Source organism: Alligator sinensis, unplaced genomic scaffold (assembly GCF_000455745.1).
Source record: "Alligator sinensis unplaced genomic scaffold, ASM45574v1 scaffold62_1, whole genome shotgun sequence".
NCBI lineage: Eukaryota > Metazoa > Chordata > Crocodylia > Alligatoridae > Alligator > Alligator sinensis.
Genome location: NW_005842093.1, coordinates 2169841 through 2187181, shown reverse-complemented (window position 1 = coordinate 2187181; position 17341 = coordinate 2169841). Strand labels below are relative to the sequence as shown.

Genomic DNA, 17341 nt, shown 5'->3' with positions numbered 1-17341 from the left:
AAAGAGGGAAGGGTTATTGGCCAGTCACATTTCTCTTTTCCTAGCCCTCTATTTTCAAAAGCATTTAAGTACATGCTAAGGTCCAGGGGATAGTGTTAAGTGCTAATATATAGGTCTGCTTTCCTACATTAGGGCTCTTTTTCAGAGTTCAGCAAGACCTTGTTCCCACTGACATCACTGGATCTATCTGCTATGCAGCGGGAAAGCATCAGAATCTGTCCTGTTAGGTGCTGAAATGAGTAGCGACTGTCCTTTACAGGCATTGTTTTTGCTCTTTTGGCATCTCTATGTATTAGGGGAGACAGATGCTGTTCCTTCCACATCTTTAAGACTCCTACAGCTCAAATTGTTCTGCATCTGCTCTTCACTGACTCACTGATGCTTCTAATCAGACATGCAGGTGTTTCCTTTTATCAGGAGATAAAGTTTCCACACTATTCTCTCTGGACCACAATTCCCATACACCCTATTTCTCTAACTCTCAGTCCTTGCAAAGGTTTGTTTCCCAGCACAGCACTATATAGCAACACAACAACATTGTGACTATCATGGCACTTATTCATAACCCAGGGCTGGAATCCCTTCTGTCTCAGGGCAGTTCTGTGCCAGTAAAGCATCAGTGATTTCAGTGGAGTCGCTTTTGAGTGGTGCCATTGTAGAATGAAGGAAACTCCTGAAATGTACCTGGATGTCAGGGCTCTGTTGGTTTGAACCAAGAGGTTGGGGAAGGGCTTATTTAGCAAAATACTTTTTTTTGCTTTCCATCCACCATGGACTAAAAAATCAGCACAAAGCTGCAGTGGGAAGCAGTAGGTGGCTAATTAAAGCAATTGAATTATTTTCTCTCAGCAAAGAATTGATTAGGCACTCGAGAGCGCATTGAGCACACATGGCATTGTGTTTGTCTCAGGCTCTTAAAGAAGGACCAATATAAAAAGCTGTAATTTGCTGTTTAAACAGTTGTTTCATAAATAGATTTCTGAAATGTTCATAGAAAGACTAGAGAGATTTAACCAGATAACTGTAAGTGCAGCACACTCACAGGTTAACCTCTGCTGCTAATTTCCTTTTCTATTTATTATTTTCCAATGGATAAGTAAACTGTCCTTTCCTCACATTCGTTTCACAAGCTGATCTCTGCATTTTCAGTTTCACCTCGTGTTGATCTCTGTGCATTTATGGGCAAAATCACACATGTGCATAGACCTCAGTTTTGCAAAAACCTGAATTCTCAATTGGCTAGAAGCAATAGGGTTCCACTGAAGCCACTGGAGGGATACCAGTTTACACCTATTGAGAATGTGGCCCATTGTCTCTACTAGAGAAATTAGCCCGTAAACATTGTCTAAATTCTGACTGGTCTCTCTGGGGTAGTTAGCACCATGCCTGCCTTCTCAGCATACTAAGGACTTCATCTCCAAGGGAGAGCCAGTGTTAGACTGCTGGGGGCCTCGGGCAGAGGTTACAGTGTGGGCCCCACTCTTTCTCCACATACATATAGGATAGCTCACCTCCTGGAGCTCTGCAAAGCCTGACATCCTGGGCAATTGCTCTGGCTGCTTACCCTTAAAAGCAGCTTTGCTTTTGGTTGTCACAGCTTTGTGGAGTTTGTATTTCACTGTAGGAAAAGGAATATAAAATCAATGCTTCCTGTATGTTTCAGTTTTGCAATTTTCATCCTAGCACACTGCCAGAAGCAATAACTTTTAGTACCTAGATGAGCCAACATGCCAGTTTAGATCAAATCTATGAGGGTATTAATTTTCAATCATAAATAGTATATCTTTAGTTTCTCTCATGCTGTCCTGATGTGCCTTGGAGGTAGCTAAATTCTACTGATGTCAGGGAACAGCTTTTCTACATAAAAGTGGTCCCTTGTGATATCATAAGCATAGAGCTAACCTGTTATGGGAATGCTATTGTGAAGTGTAATAGAATCTTTTTAAATGTACAAAAGCAACTTTAATGTTACTACATCACTGAAGAAAGAAAATAGCACTGTGAAAAGTCTTAAGGCTCTGGCTGGAAGAGGAGCTGCCTGCTAATGGAAGGTCCTGTTTTGTTGGATAGGTACGTAAAGAGTATGGAAAATGCCTGCGCACACATTGCTGTAGTGGGAAAAGCACAGAGAGTTCCATAGGCTCAGGAAAAACCTCTGGGTCACGGACACCTGGACGATATTCCACAGGCTCACAGGTAAAAAGTGCTCATTAGTTGGAATGCAATGCCTCTCGCCTTCCTGCTATATACTCTGTTACACAGGCAGTGTCCTTGGGATCAGGAGGTCAAGGATTCATTCTTGAAATGGCATCCTCTTGTATGGGAGCATTGCATTGTGCCACAATGATCCAGCCATCAAAGAGATGTTGTGTGGTTTAAAATGGATTGGGAAGTAGTTGATTATAGAAATGATTTGAAAAATTGACCATCCAGACTTTACTTGGTGTGTGAGTATGTGTGTGTATATGTGTGTGTGTGTGTATAGACTGTATGAGATGTTTTGTTGTGTACACACATGCACGTCTGTGTGTGTGTGTGTGTGTGTGTGTGTGTGGCGGTATATATTTCCCCTTTTGGACATTATGGGTTAACTTATCCTCCCTAAAACAGTATGTATGCCATCAGAAGTCAAAGGAGCTTCTTCAGAGCTATACCAGTACAATGAACAACTAAGTTTGTCTCCCATCTTTCAAATCTGACATCTCATAATCAAATACAGTCTAGTTACTGAAATTGTAATTGTCATTAGTTTCCCCTAACACTCTGAAAATGAATTGAGAGGAAAGCAAACACTCCAGAATGGTCTATTTTCCCCAGCTGAGTAATATATGTACTACATGATAAGATTACTGTAGTATTCCTACCCTTTTTTCTGAGAGAAGACAACAAAACATCTCCATACAGCATGGATGATGAAACAGATCATTTACTGGTGTTAACTGTTTTAATCAATTCTGTGGGTTACTGATTTTCTTGGTTTCAAATTCCCTTCAACAAATCCACCAGGTTTCAAAACTACTATTTATTTTCTAAACTGGTTATGCCTTGGTCATCTAAAAAATCAATTTCTATTTAGGTGGTGCATTTAGTATTTTACTTGCTACCTTGTATACAGATACAGATTTATGAAGAACAGTTCATATAAAATGAGGCAGCTTAACTTAATCAATAGAAACCAAACACAAATGTATTCTGTATTACTAATGGATCTAATTATACTTGACAGTTCACCTATTAAATTATGAAAGGAACACACAGCGAATAGCAGTTTATAACCTCCCTGGAAAACATCATTTGTGATTTATATTTTAGATGCAAATTGTTATTTATTTTTTTAAGTTTTCCAAGATGCCATCCAAGAGCTCTTGTTTGGTGTTTGCAAGGAACTGGGCCAACTCAGGGAAAATGGCAGTAGAATTGTAGAGTCTTTTGCCTCATTCAGTTCCACACCTGTCAGTCATGACCAAAAATTGTTACATCTGACCATTGTTTGGTAGCCATTGAAATGTGTTGATCCAATAGGATTTATGACTAGGGCCGTACTTAAATCCTGGTTTTGCAATTTTTGTGGGAAACACAAAAAATGGTGATCTCCACAAAAAATGGGATTAGCTGTGCTTTCTCAGGAAATCAACCAACAAAAAAATGCTGGCTCCCTAATGGGAGCCAGTGGTCCTTGCTGCTGTTGCAGCCCAGCCTTATAGCCCACTTGGGAGGGGAAGGTGCTGGCTGGCAGGGTGGCATGAATGGAAGAAGCTAAGATGGCAGTTGCCCCCTCGTGCCACTCCACTAATCAGCACTGAGAGGCAGGGCTGCATGAAGGACAGCCAGCAAGCAAGATGGCATCCACCTCCTTGTCCCTTCTCCCCCTGGGACTGCCAGTCAATGCCAAGGGGTGGGGCTACTGCAAAATGACTGTGAAATTGGCTCTTTAAGCCATGACCAAGCTGTGAAAATTGATTTCTCTTCTTGTGAGTTGGGTAGGTCCCTATTTATGACTAGGTAGGTGCCCATATCACAGAAATGATCATTACAGTTAACTCCGATAGGCATTCCTTTTGACTGCTGTAACACTGAAGCTGAAGGATGATTGTGCCTTGGAGAGGAAAGAGGCCATCCCTCTAGGTAAAAATTGAGGTACTTTGGCCAGTTTTGCTCCCATTGCAGTGTTTGTTGGTTCTTCATAGCAGCAGAGGATTCCCATCTCTGGGCCTGGCCATCAGCATCTTTCCTGAACATTAAAATATACCCATACAAAATGACAGCAAAAAATGGATGATGATCCCACTGTGTTATGGAGAGCATCTAATGCCATTTATTGGTCACCTAAGGCCAGTAAACTTGGAGAATTTTTAGAGAAATGATATGGGTCTGCTTGAAAGCACTCAAGCTTTTTTTTTTTTCCTTTTAGCAAAATACACATTGAAAGGTGAGGCAGGAGGAGGGGAAATAAAAAATCTTGGGATTCCCCCACCCCATCTTAAAGACACTCCAAAGCATTAGAAGTAATACCCAGACTTGGTCCCCCAGTAATAATTAAATATCATTTAAAAAATGGGACACTAGGATTTCCTCTTTTGGAAAGTCTGTAAAGGTTAATACATGATTAATAGATGTTTTAATGTAGGGCCCATCAGTTATTATGAGGTGCAACAGGTTGGACTCATGACCACCTGTAACTCCTCCTGCTTGTATGGATTGAATCACCTGTGACATACTGTTCATGGCTGGCATACTGTTCATAGCTATGACCCACTTCTAACTTATTAACTTAGTATAAATCACAAATAAATGAAACAGTAATGTAAAATATAACCAGTATGGGTTCTCTCACTATTTTCAGTCAGATGTTAAGGAATGTAACAGTGCTAGACACCTTCTTAACTCCCTTACACTTCTTAGTATATCCCAGCCTTCACCATGCCATAAGGAGTAACTGAACTTTCTCTCCTTTGTGCCATCTCATGGACATCACAGGTGAGAGCAAGACCAATATCTCTCTTCTGCTCTCCCCTCCCTTGTGTCACTGAGGTTGGACAAATGTTTCTCAATACTTGGTAGATCTGTTGACACACAGTGTCAAGGCAGCATACTTACACAGTCTGAGACTGGGCACACCCTCTTGTATCTCCATGACTGCAAAGCCCTGGGCTCTCCATCACTCCTCCCTCCTAATATTAAACTCTTTCTGTTCCAGTGGAAAAAGAGAAAAACTTTTTAATTGTGTGCAGCTTTGTTAAAAAATCTCCATTCCTAAGGTCAAGAGATGCAGTTCAGGAATGTGCCTCTCCTGATCTAGGGGAGAATAACCCATAATATGGGGTCAGACTTCTGAAAGTGTTCAACACACAACAACTCCTCTTTAGGTACCTAAATAATCAGCAACAGTTCAAAAACACAAATCAACCTCCTCCCCGCCCCCCTTTTAGGCACCTGAAAGAAATGGAGAGATTTTCAGAGAACAATGAGAGCTGTAAGTCATGGCAATCTTCTGAAAATCTGGACTTAGCGTTAGCTGTTTAATTTTTTGGAAACCTGGCCATAGATTTTAAGTGAAGGACTGGGAGGAGGGAGATTGTGGCATGAAGTAGTGTATATAAATATTCCACAACCCATCTGAGAATTGAAACAAAAGCACACAATTCAGGACAGTAGGATAAGATCACTTTCCTGTGTTCATGTTGTACCCAAGAATGCTGCACTGTCAGTATCCAAACCATCAGATATTTTTTTTTATTATGAAAATATAAGGCCTTTTATTTTGTAGTTATTTCTAATGTTTGCCGTGATGAATAATCGAGTTGTGAAAAAAACCTCAGTACATCCAGAGATGCCTAGACATATAACAGCTATTCCATTATACTTTACAAAAACATACAAATCAATATACACCAAGGTAATTTCAGACCCATATACGCTAGTATTTGCTAGTTTCAGTTATTCAATGCTCCATTGTTGGAACAGTATCCCACATGGATTTGGAGGGGTTTCTTTTTCATGGCCTGTATTGTTTTTTTATTAAGATTTAGAAAATATATGGTATCCTGTGATGCACTTCTTATTTGAGATATAAATTCATGTTATGAAGCCTGGGAATGATGTGTCTGGTATGCAATAGGTAGGTTACAACCAATCAGACACTGCTTACTTACAGCTGGATAGAAACAAGTCTCATCCTGAGCTAGAGATGCCAATAGCCATCTTTAGTGAGGCAGAAAGAAACCTATCTGCAGCTGCTAAAAATTCATTACCTGCTGTGGTTCAATCCCTCTTCAGAGCCGTATTCGTCGGATGTGGAATGACACAGTTCGAAAGCAGTCTGAGTCTTCCTTTATTACTGGAGATATAAACAGTTCAGCTTCACTCAACAGAGGTAATTATAAATTATTTTTCATATGTATAACTTTTGTGATTACTTTAAGGATGCCAAATATATTGTCCTTTTTTCCCCCTCACACTACCTCCCATTGTACCGACATTATTCTAGAAGAATGTTACAAGACAGAAAAATGTTTTAGGACTGTGGTATGTTCCATTATTCATTAGTTTGGGAAGATGTTTTATTATTGTTGCTGTTTCCCTTTTAATTTTTTTTTTACATATGCATTTTCAAGGATTTAATTTCTGAAAGTAAGTTAGGGAACTAAATGAAACCTTCTTTCTGCAATCAACTGGTAGCACCATAAGACAGTAAGCTGTCAGGCCTCATTGCTAGTAGTGAAAATGGGCAGTTATGGGACCATAGAGTCTATTAAGCATCATCGAACACTACCATTGTCCCAGGTATAAAGCAATTCCCTAGGCTTTTGTGGAAGCAAAAATGTACTGCTGAACACATTCTTAAAGAAAACTTGTACTTGGAACAAAATCATCTTCAGTGATCTTAATATCCAAAATGAATGCCTGACTAATATGAGCAATCTGGAGAACTGGAGAGGAAAGTCTTTCCAAAATGTATGGCAATAGAGTAATATTAGACAAAGTACAGTACCTGGAGCAGTGTGAAATCTTAACAGCTTTTTAAAAAGGTTTTTCATGAGCGGTCCACAGTAAAATGATTGTATGGAAATAGTGGGATTGCTGAGCCTCAAAAACTGCTGTTTCACTTCTGGTTAAGTTACTTTGATAGTTCACTGTAAGTAATTATGAGCAAAGTCCTCAGTGTCATACCTTGGCTTCAGTGCTGTAAGTCCAGCAGCTAAATGCTGGTGTGAAAAGAAGGCAGTATTTGGCCCACATCTGATTCTCTTCTCACTGGTGTAAATCAGAAATAATTCCACTTAGGTCTATAGGAGTGCTTCATTGTAGGACAAAATGATGTGAGAGGAGACTCATTCATCCTCTTTTATGTTTATTCAGGCAAAACTCCCATTAATTTCATTTATAATTTTGCCTGTATATAAAAGAGATTGTGGGGCCTTCTGTATTTGGGCTCTGCAGTTACTAACAATGACTACTCCACTCTAGGACACCAAGGACATTGAGCTCAGTTCCCTAAATGCTTATACGCATTGTCCACGCCCATTTGAAGGCAAGAGCAGATGGATGTATACTGATATCTCATTATTCATGCTTCCTTTTTAATTTTATTCTTTGTTGAAGGTTCACTGAAGTAGAAGGAAGTGGCCACTTTGTTGGCCATTGTGTAACAAAGGCAACCATGTGAAGTGCGCTTTCATCACAGTAGGTTTGGAGTGTTTTTGTAGTCCTGGTGGTCGAGGAAACAAACAAGAAGTATTGTGATGTTTTTTATTGGACTAACTGCTGGTCCAAAACAATCACCAAAAAAGAAAAAAAAAAGAAAACAAAACATAATTTTGCCTTCTATCACAGATACCTCCATTTAACTTGATTTGTCCCAGCTGATTGCTGTTCATGATTCTCACCTTTCCCCTGTCACAGAGAGATGAAACACAACCTGGCTTTTCTGGTGCTGCTTTGCAGGTTCTACTTTGCAGCATAAGGCCACTCTGAAGTCAGACCTGGTTTCCCACATCTTCCTCACAATCTGAGCTGCAAACAGCAGTCCATTCTCTGTCCAAAGCATGAAATGTAAATTGTATCCAATAATGCAAGCACTGACTTACTTTGAAATACAGCTGGGGGTATAAAGAGGAAAGCCTTTGAAGCAAAATCTCTTGGGTTTATCAGTAAAGGAAAGGTGTCCTTCCTCGATCTGGTTAAGTAATTTGTTCAATGTTGAAGGTGTCTCCCTAAAATGGGAATCATGGCAAAGCTCCGGGGTGGTTGCCTTCTATTTCTTCTTACCCAGTCTTGAAGGGGAACATAAATAGATTTTCACACAAGTAAGATTAATAAGGCCCAAGTTAGGCAATGTTCACTGCCATCAGTTAGTACTTACCTGTGAAAGTCATGCCATATAAAACAATAGAACCACATGTCTGAGGATGTGCTCATCAACATTGAGAATATATAGCTGCAGAAGGGAGAAGAGGGGCTGCAGCATTAGTTTTAAAGGAAGCAGACATCGTATTACACATTCTCATTGTTAGTGGATAAAGACAGCTGTACATACAGAAGCTACAAAAGGTCCTGGCATCAAAATGAGTACGTGATCACCCATTATAGAAGCTACTGAGCTAGGAAACAAAGCCTGAAGTGTATCCTGTATATTTCAATTGGAAGAACATAGTAACAGCTTTAGGGCTTTTGTAACCTTATGCATAAATTACTTCTCCAATCCCTCGCAGAAGAAGAGAGTGAGAGTCCTATTGGACTGATCTTGTAATACAATTTTCAGAGTTCTTTTATTCTTCTTAATATTTTAATATATATATATATCAAGTATTAAAGAAGCAGCATCATTAATGTTTTATTTGCAAGTACAAAATAAAAGCTCAAAGGGGTAATGTACAAGCCTTGAATGTACATTTTGCATCTTTTCCTGCCAGTGGTTCACACAATAGACCCACATCCCTTTTCATAAGTTTCTACAGTCCTCATATTTGTCTGAAAGTTCATTATTTGTCTGCTCATTTATAAAAGAAATTAATTGATTGAAATGTCATTCCAGTGGATCTGGGACTAACTTGCATTCAGGCACACTTTGAACAGGTGTTAGCAATTTTTTATTAGGGTGGCTTTGTGTAACTCATTTCAATTTGTAATCAAGCACACACAGTCAATTGGTGCCCTCCACAGTGCTCACCATTCTGAAACAATTCATCTTTCCTCCCACTTTCTCCCCTCAAAAAGCAATAGTCTTGTCTAAACTTTTCAGTTTTCCTGGAAAAAAACCTTCTTTTCTTTGAGTGATGTCAGCCAAAACAGCCTCTTTCCTGATCTTCCTTGCTTCGCTGGCTAAGTGGTCACCTGTGTCCTGTGTGTCTGGTACATAAGCTCTCTCTGATCTCAGTTCTGTTGTCACTCATCCTACCCACATTCTTCACCATCTCCCTGCAGCTTGCAGGAGTCCAAGGGGCCTGGCTAATCTAAAGGATAGCATGGAAAAAGTCATTTATCTCTATGGTTATTTGCTTATGATGATTAACAGTGAGGCTTCCACCTGACTTGTCCACTCTATACTGTTGTTAGTTTCCTCCTTTTCTCCTTCTTCTCTTTCTCCGGATACCTTGTCTTTGAAACTCTAACATGTCCTTTGAAGACAGAAAATTCATTCTTTATTTTCTGTCTTTTCAGACTCTAATTCTCTTAATACCCCTTTCAGCTTTATGTAATCCCAATTCATCTTCTACTCACAGGGAAAAGAAAAGTCCTGTCACCTGGAAAGCTGCCCCTTCACCTCTTCCTGAATTCTGTTCTCATTTATCCTGTGAAAAACCCAAGACATGGCCTCAAACTCCCTCTCTGGCATGGGCATGTTCTGGAGTTTGTAACCAAAAGTCTTCTGACTCCTGTCTCCAAGACATTATCAGTAGTAGGCTCCTTTCTGCCCACTTGTTGGAAGTAACTCTAAATTATAGATTTGTCCAAAATATATCCAGAATGTTTCTTCTTTTTTCTCACACTTTCTTTATTCTGTGAGGGTTTCTATAATTTGGGCAGAGGTGAGTAGAGAATCAGGTCAGTTGTATTCTCCTCTTTTGAAAAGCAGGACCCTGGAACTCTCACCATGAGCAATCTCCTGGGATTCCATCTTTGTTTCAAAATCTAAGTTGACATCTTCCTCCTGATAGTCAAGGACCACATTATTTTTCCTTCTTTTCCTACCACAAATTGACCTCTGCCCTTTCTGTCACTCATTCCTCCTATGCCATCCCACAATTCTCTTTCCACCATCCTACTGACTTGCCCTTTTTTAGGTGAGAAAGTCAAAACTCATACAGCTTACCTGCGATTCCATCCCTTTGTTTTGAAAAGTGGTGCACCATATACATTGTATCACTTTTTATGTCTAACATGGAATTGGTGCTGTTGTGGTATTGTTGTCTTTGCTTACAGCTGGTTTCAGTCTCCTAACTCTAAGCCTGTGTCTCCCCTGCAGAGATAAGTCAAGTTATCTCTGTTGGAGTTGACTCCTCTTGAATTAGCCTAACTCAAGTAAGAGCGGGCGTGTTATGAAATAACACTGGCTCTGTCTAGGGAGACTGAGTCTGCAGCCCAGAGTAGTCATGTTATCATCTAATAAGTTGTTCTGACTTGAGCTACAATTTATACCAATAATAGAACAGCCAAAAGCATCACCACAATCTACTTAATGTTTTTTTTATGTAGGTAGAACTCAAGATGCTTGCAACTCTTGAGTTTTAACTTGAGCAAGGTCTACAAAGATGACAAGTTCTGAGAGATTTGAGTTGAACTGAATGAATTTCCTTAGCACCATTTTGACCTGAGAGACAAGTCTCTCAGCATCACCATGAAGCTCATGGGGCTTTGAGGTTCTAAAGCTCTTCCAAAGTGCTAAGCTGATAAGCATCTTTTTCTGAGAGAACTGTAATAAAGGCCTATAAATAAAAGGTAGTAGGGGCTGCATCTACATGAGATGCTGACTGCACGGTTGTTACTGCGCAGTCATTTAATACTTGTATAAACAAGTACTAAATGACTGTGCAGTACACTGAGTTACTGCACAGTAGCATGGATGAACACCTTTTTTGTGATGCTGCTGTGCAGTAGCCTAATACTACTGTGCAGTAGCATTGCATCATGGTTTTTGCCACGTGACAGTACTGCACAGTACTATTGGGCTACTGCACAGTCAGTGTCTCATGTAGACCTGGCCAGTGTGCACTCTGCTGGCAGGTTGTTTTAGGTTGTCTCTGAAACCTACTAACCGGCTTATGTTCTTTTTGCCATGTCTTCCCTTTTGACTCAGCAGTCTCCTGAATCAGCCAGCCCTTGTTTACATGGTTACCTTTAGGGAATAGACATTACTTTACAAGAGCGTAAATGAGCTGCATTGAACTTTCGTAATAGGAGTCAATAGGGATGGACTTTCAGCTGGGAGCTTTGCTTCTTGAGACTGAACAGTGTAAAGTACACAGACTGCAACAGGAACAGCACTTCATGGTTGCAGGTTTATGGAAATGGGTCCCAGAAGCAGTAACCATTTAGAAGGTATTGTCTTGTAAAAGCATATCTTATGATACTGGGTTTTTGGTTGTAGCTATATTGATCTAAGGACATAGGCAGGCAAGGTTCTTTGAGTAGATGTGATATCTTTTATTAGACCAACAGAGCAATTGGAAAAAAGTTCTTGGCAAGCTTTCGGTACAGTCACCCTTCTCCAGGCATGGGGAGTCTTTGCTGTTCTGAGACTCCAAGAAATGAGAGAAGCTAAAAGTGTGGCTGGGTGTCAGTGAAAATGTAAATAGGGAGAAATTAGAGACAAAAGGTAAAGCAGAGAGGTAAAGCAGAGGGGGGAGGGTTAAGGGGAAGAGAGCAGGGGAAAAGAAAAAACTTGTTTCCAACTACTCAGTTGGTTTAATAAAAGATATCACATCTACTCAAAGAACCTTTCCTGCATATTTTATGATACACACTTAAAGAAACTTCTGTTGCTCTTAATTATCAATTGTATTGCAGTAGCATTTTGGGGCCGTACTGAAAAATGGCGATGGGGCACTTTAAAGCTCATTCGATGAGTTTTAGTTCAAAGCGCCCCACCGACATTTTTCAGCGCGGGGACATTGATACATGTGTCACTCTGAACTCATTCATTATCACAGCTCTCAGAGCTGTGCTAATTAAAGTGCCCCCTTCCCTTTGACTCCTGGAGCATATCTATAAATGCCCCATGACTCTAGCCTAATCAAGAATAGATTAACTACTGAATATTGGGGCAAAGCCTGAAATTCAGGTCTCCCCTTTGCCAGGTGTGTGTCTTTACCAGTAGAGTATAGAGCCATGTGGTATCTTCCTCTCTCTGGTCCAGTGAACTTTTAATTATGCCATACAAAGTGGAAGAGATTCGTCAGGAACAGTTGAGAGGACCCAGCCTCAAAAAATGCCATGCAAAATGTCCATGAAAAGGCAGCAGACAGTTCCAGATCTTCTCGGGTAAAGCTGGGGAGCAAAATATGGTCTCCCACACTCTAAGCATGTTCTCTAATCACTACACTGTTTTAGGGGGGATACTGTTGCCACCGAAACATCTTCCAGCCAAATTGTGTATGTAACCGCAACTGACAGGCATCCTCTGAGAACACTACCAGTTTGGGCAGAACACCTCCTCAGTGAGGAGCTACTCAGACCTGGCAAGGCTTAGACGGTTCTGGACATGCTCAAAAATAGATCTTTTAGGCACATATGGAATTTTGCTGGCAGGAATGTAGGCACCTGTGGTCTATAAGGGCCTCCAGGGTTCTGCAACATCTGAATGGGAGTGTTGAGGCACCAAACTAGGGCTTTGATACCTGCTAGGAGAGTTAGACAAGACTGAGGTGCTTAAGTCCTTCTGTAGGTCTGGCTCTGGGGCTTTATTGAGTTGAGAGGGAGCAGTACAACCATCTGATTTGTCTTACTGCGTAACACAAGGCACAGAATGTCACTCACTGATTCCTGATCATAACTTATAGTTGAAAAAGAACATATTGTTTAGAAAGCTATCATGAAACTTTTACTATCCCAAGTAGGTCTTGTGCAGAATTTGACCCCAGAACCCATCACAATATAAATAGAATTTTACTGCTAGGCCAACAGACCACCACATTGACCCAATTACAATATTATGAATTTGAAGGACTATGGGGAAGAGGGACCAGAAAAATGAGCTTCTAGAGGCATGGCGGAAAGATGAAGAGGATGATTGACAGGGCTGCTAGATGGGTGCGAGTCAATGCCAGAGTTGCCACATAATAAACTATAAACACTTTGAAGTTCAAAGACCCTGTAACATCAGTGCATTGAAGACCATAATGGAAAATTAGAGAGATCCCATAGAGCTTCCGAGTCAGAACATTTTCTTCTGAGAATCACAGTTAGTGCGTGCTTTCAGAAAATGTGAACCTACTGATGTGTGGTTTTCACCAATATAATGAGGGCAGCATCTTTATCAGGCTATTGTTCCCCATAATGGATAAATATAATAGCATGTCCCATCTAAATAACCCATCCATAACATTGAAATGCATGTTTTATTTCCCTTTGCCTTATTATTTCTCCTCTGCATCTTTTTTGTCAGCCACACAGACATAATCTGAAATGTACACAGGAAAAGGGGAAATTATTGCTACTGTTTTCCGAGATAATCAGTTTAATGTCAAATTCATGCAGATTCATTCATAATGAACAGAACAAATTGAGCTCAAATTCAAACAGTGGGAATCTGAGTCAGAGAGGAAAATTAAAATGAGTAACATTAATATCCTGATTTCTAACCCAACTGAGACCTGATTGTTTTCAGAATGAAATCTCCTATCAAATCCTTCCCACCCACCCGAAGATGTAATTAAGCTGTGATTTCCATGGTGAAACAGTATCTGCGCTGTTAACTCAGCGGGGACTTCTTTGTACATTGGGGTGGATGGGTGGGTGGCCATATTATGCTGGGTTTTTAGGTAGCAGGCTTTCAGAAAAATGCATTAAAATGTAAAGGTCTCCATGCAGCAGAAGCCTACCGCTGCAGTTTGCCCTGTAAGGCTGTACTGTACCCATGGCTGATATGGCAGCAAGGTGGCACAGTTAAGCAGTCGGTGCTCCAAATGCTGTTGCATCCAGCTTGTTCTTGCTAGAACCATAATTTCCACATACGCATGGAAAATATACTTTGCTTCCTCAGGGCCCCACTGACCCCACTGGGACTAGTGTCAAGTACTGGCTATACTCAGATTTTGTGCAAAGATTCAAGCCAGTCTCGGGTTTTATCTGAGCACATGCACTCACAAACTTAGAGGCTGATGCTCTGATGTATTATGGTTGCAAAATGTTGCATTGTTTATTCTACACCACAGTCAAAGCTGTCTTTACAGCTCATGGAGACATGCTTAAGCTAGCTTTAAACCAGTTAATTTGGGCAAGCTAATAGTTGTGTAGTTGCAGAAATGTGCAACTCAGTAGTCATACAGTTTTTCAAGTGACTTCTGCAATCCACTCTGAGCTCCATGCTCCCATGGTAGGGACTTACAGAGCACTGCAAGCAGTTCCCAAACTATCGGTAGCTAGCCAGACCAACCTACTTGGGCTGCAGTGACTACAGTGTTGATGTAGCAACTAGAACACTTCATAATTCTGTAACTATAGCACCTAGAGTCATGAGGCCAAGATCCTTGGTGCTACCATAATAATGTGCTCACAGATAGTAACAAGTCATCAGATTGAGCCTCCCAGCCATGTTACCGTGCCTTACTTAGGTATGCAGACAGATCAATGGTCACAGTGTGAAGAAACAAAGGACATGTCTGCACTTGGAAGGCAACATGTCCTACCTTTGATGCTACCCCTAAGCACACCCACTCTAATGGCTTAAACCCAGAAATATGGCTGTGATATCACTCAGGTGTGTCTCTCCAGTCACTACTGAGAGTGCAGTCTCTGACATGGTTGAAAATAGCTGCCGTATTGACTCCATAGCAGCCTCACTTGTGTGTTTTCTGTGTTTGGAGGATGTGTGCAGGCATGGGTGGGCAGAGCAGGCTTGAGGGTATCTTGGTTGGTACACACCATCACAGTGGTGTATGCATGCTAAAAAAAAGCTTTAGAAAACATACAACTTAGTAACTGTGGCATTGCAAGTGAAGGGAAAGGGACAATATGGTAAAAGAAAAGGAGTGCTATTAAAAAGACATTAAGACTGCTTATTAACATGGGGAAAAAGGCAAAACGGTGCTTTACTTTAAGCTCGGTGGACCCCTGCACTGAGCACAGCACATGCCCAGAAGGGGCATCATATTTGTTGGACCTGGCTTGCCCAATGTCTGTGTAGATCAGGCATTTTAGTGGGTCTTTTGGCACTTTTATCTAATAGCCAGTTGAATCAGCTGTTAGATAAAAGTGCCAAAAACCCCCACTGAAGTGCCCAATCTATACAGATGCTGTGGAGCCGGATTGAACTAATGCACTGCCTTTCCAGTAAAGCGCTGGGTTGTTGGGTTTTTTCATTTTTTCATGTCTGTCAGTGCCATAAGTGCATAAGCCCAGTGCCTGGAGTATCCTGGTTTGGGATACCTGGTTTGGGTCATTCTCCTTTGTCTCCCTTTCCCTCATGGTGACAGGTTGTGCAGACCTCGGTCACAATCCTTGAAAGTGTCTCCCACAATCAGCCAACAAACCCCTGTATTATGCTCCGAAGTGTGATCTTCCCTGGCACACATCTTTACCAAATCAGAATTTCTCCAGGGCCAGCCATCTAAAAACTGTCCTGAGAACCTAATATGACTTTAGATGTAACACTGATGCTTGCTATTTAACATCTTTTAATCAAATAAACACATTGCCTGTAGTGGATGTCAAGAGGTATACAGACCCGCCTTTTCGACCATTGGTAATGAACAAACAGCCTTTTAGCCATCATATCTCCTAAACAATAAGCATCTTGCTTCAAGATCAGTGTTCCAGGTCAACAGGGTGAAGTGCCTAAAATAAAGACGGCCTATGTGCTGGGCAAGGAGATGTGTAGAGATACAGTGAATATAGGGTGTGTCTGAACTCCCACCTCTCCTCAAAACATAGGTGACAGACATGATCTCAAGTTACAAGCCTCCATCATTGGTCACAACTCCTGGAAGATCGTTTCAGGCTGGATATAAGGAAAAACTTTACCGTCCAAGTCCCCAGGTCCCGGAATAGACTCCCCCCAGAGGTGGTGCAAGCACTTGGATGCCTTTCTTGCTGGGATCATTTGACCCCAGCTGAGTTCCTGCCCCTTGGGCAGGGGGTGGACCCAATGATCTTGTGAGGTCCCTTCCAGCCCTAATGTCTATGAAATCTTCTTGGCATCCAGAAAGGAGATTCCCATCTTCTACAGTTACACAGTCACCTCAAGCCTAGAGCACCTTCCCAGGAAGTAGGAGACCTGGGTTTCGGCCCTCCTTGACCTGAGAACACTGAAGCCAGCATCTTTCAATTTCCAGAAGAAGGTCCCAAACACCAAGTGGTGGGCTAGACTTCATGGTGTCCCCTTCATGGTGTCCCTTCTACTGAAGGGCACAAGGCAGCCAGGCTGGCTAGATGCATGAGTGCAGAAAGAGAACAAACTTAGTAATGCAGACAAACACTTGGGAAAGAGGAGTTCTGGGCACTTGTCCTGCTACTAGGGTTATTTCTGTTTTTAGATGTCTAATGTAAAATGTACAAACTTTCCTGGAGCTTGGACCAGAACCCAGGATGACTTCTTCCTAAGTAAAATGAAAGGCAGAAGATGAAGAGATGAAAAGAAAACTATTTGAATAATCAGGCTTTAAAGTTGGTATTCATCAAGTCTCATGCCCTCACAAATCTGTACCTGACACAGACGCATAGAATCAGATTTTTTCAAAATTTCTCAGCCCCTACCCCCACCACACAGACACACACCTTTTCTAGTTCTTAGCTCTTGGGTACAGAGCCTTTTTGAAAATTCAGTAGCTTCTTTTAGGTGCCTGGAAGGCCCTGAGCTCAGCTGAATATCTAACCCTAAAAGTTTTACTGAAGTAGCATGTCCAGTCCCAAATCCTTGGGCTGTCTGTATTCTGTAGCATAACTGGGGGGGAGGGGGGGAGGAGGAGGGAGTGGGGAGAGTTAGGGGCACCAGGACAGCAGCCCTGGGCACTGACTTTGTTGTGGGGGTGCAAAAGCAGCCATTGGTAGAACAGCAGCTTATTGTACTGCTTCAATCAGGATGGCAGGAGCTACCATTGCCTCAGGCACCATACAGGTGCCCCAGACACAGAGCTGCACTGCTATGCCTCTCTCTGTATATCACACTTGGCATACTTATCTGGCC

General features: G+C 41.4%; 1 protein-coding gene across 1 annotated transcript in view; it reads left to right on the top strand.

Moving 5' to 3' along the window:
- ADGRL3 (adhesion G protein-coupled receptor L3) overlaps positions 1 to 17341 on the top strand; it is a 312615-nt gene that overhangs the window by 271056 nt on the left and 24218 nt on the right. The window contains exons 19-20 of the mRNA XM_014520156.2: positions 2071 to 2196; positions 6277 to 6373. Coding sequence (XP_014375642.1) covers positions 2071 to 2196; positions 6277 to 6373 — 223 coding nt within the window. The remainder of the gene's footprint in view (positions 1 to 2070; positions 2197 to 6276; positions 6374 to 17341) is intronic.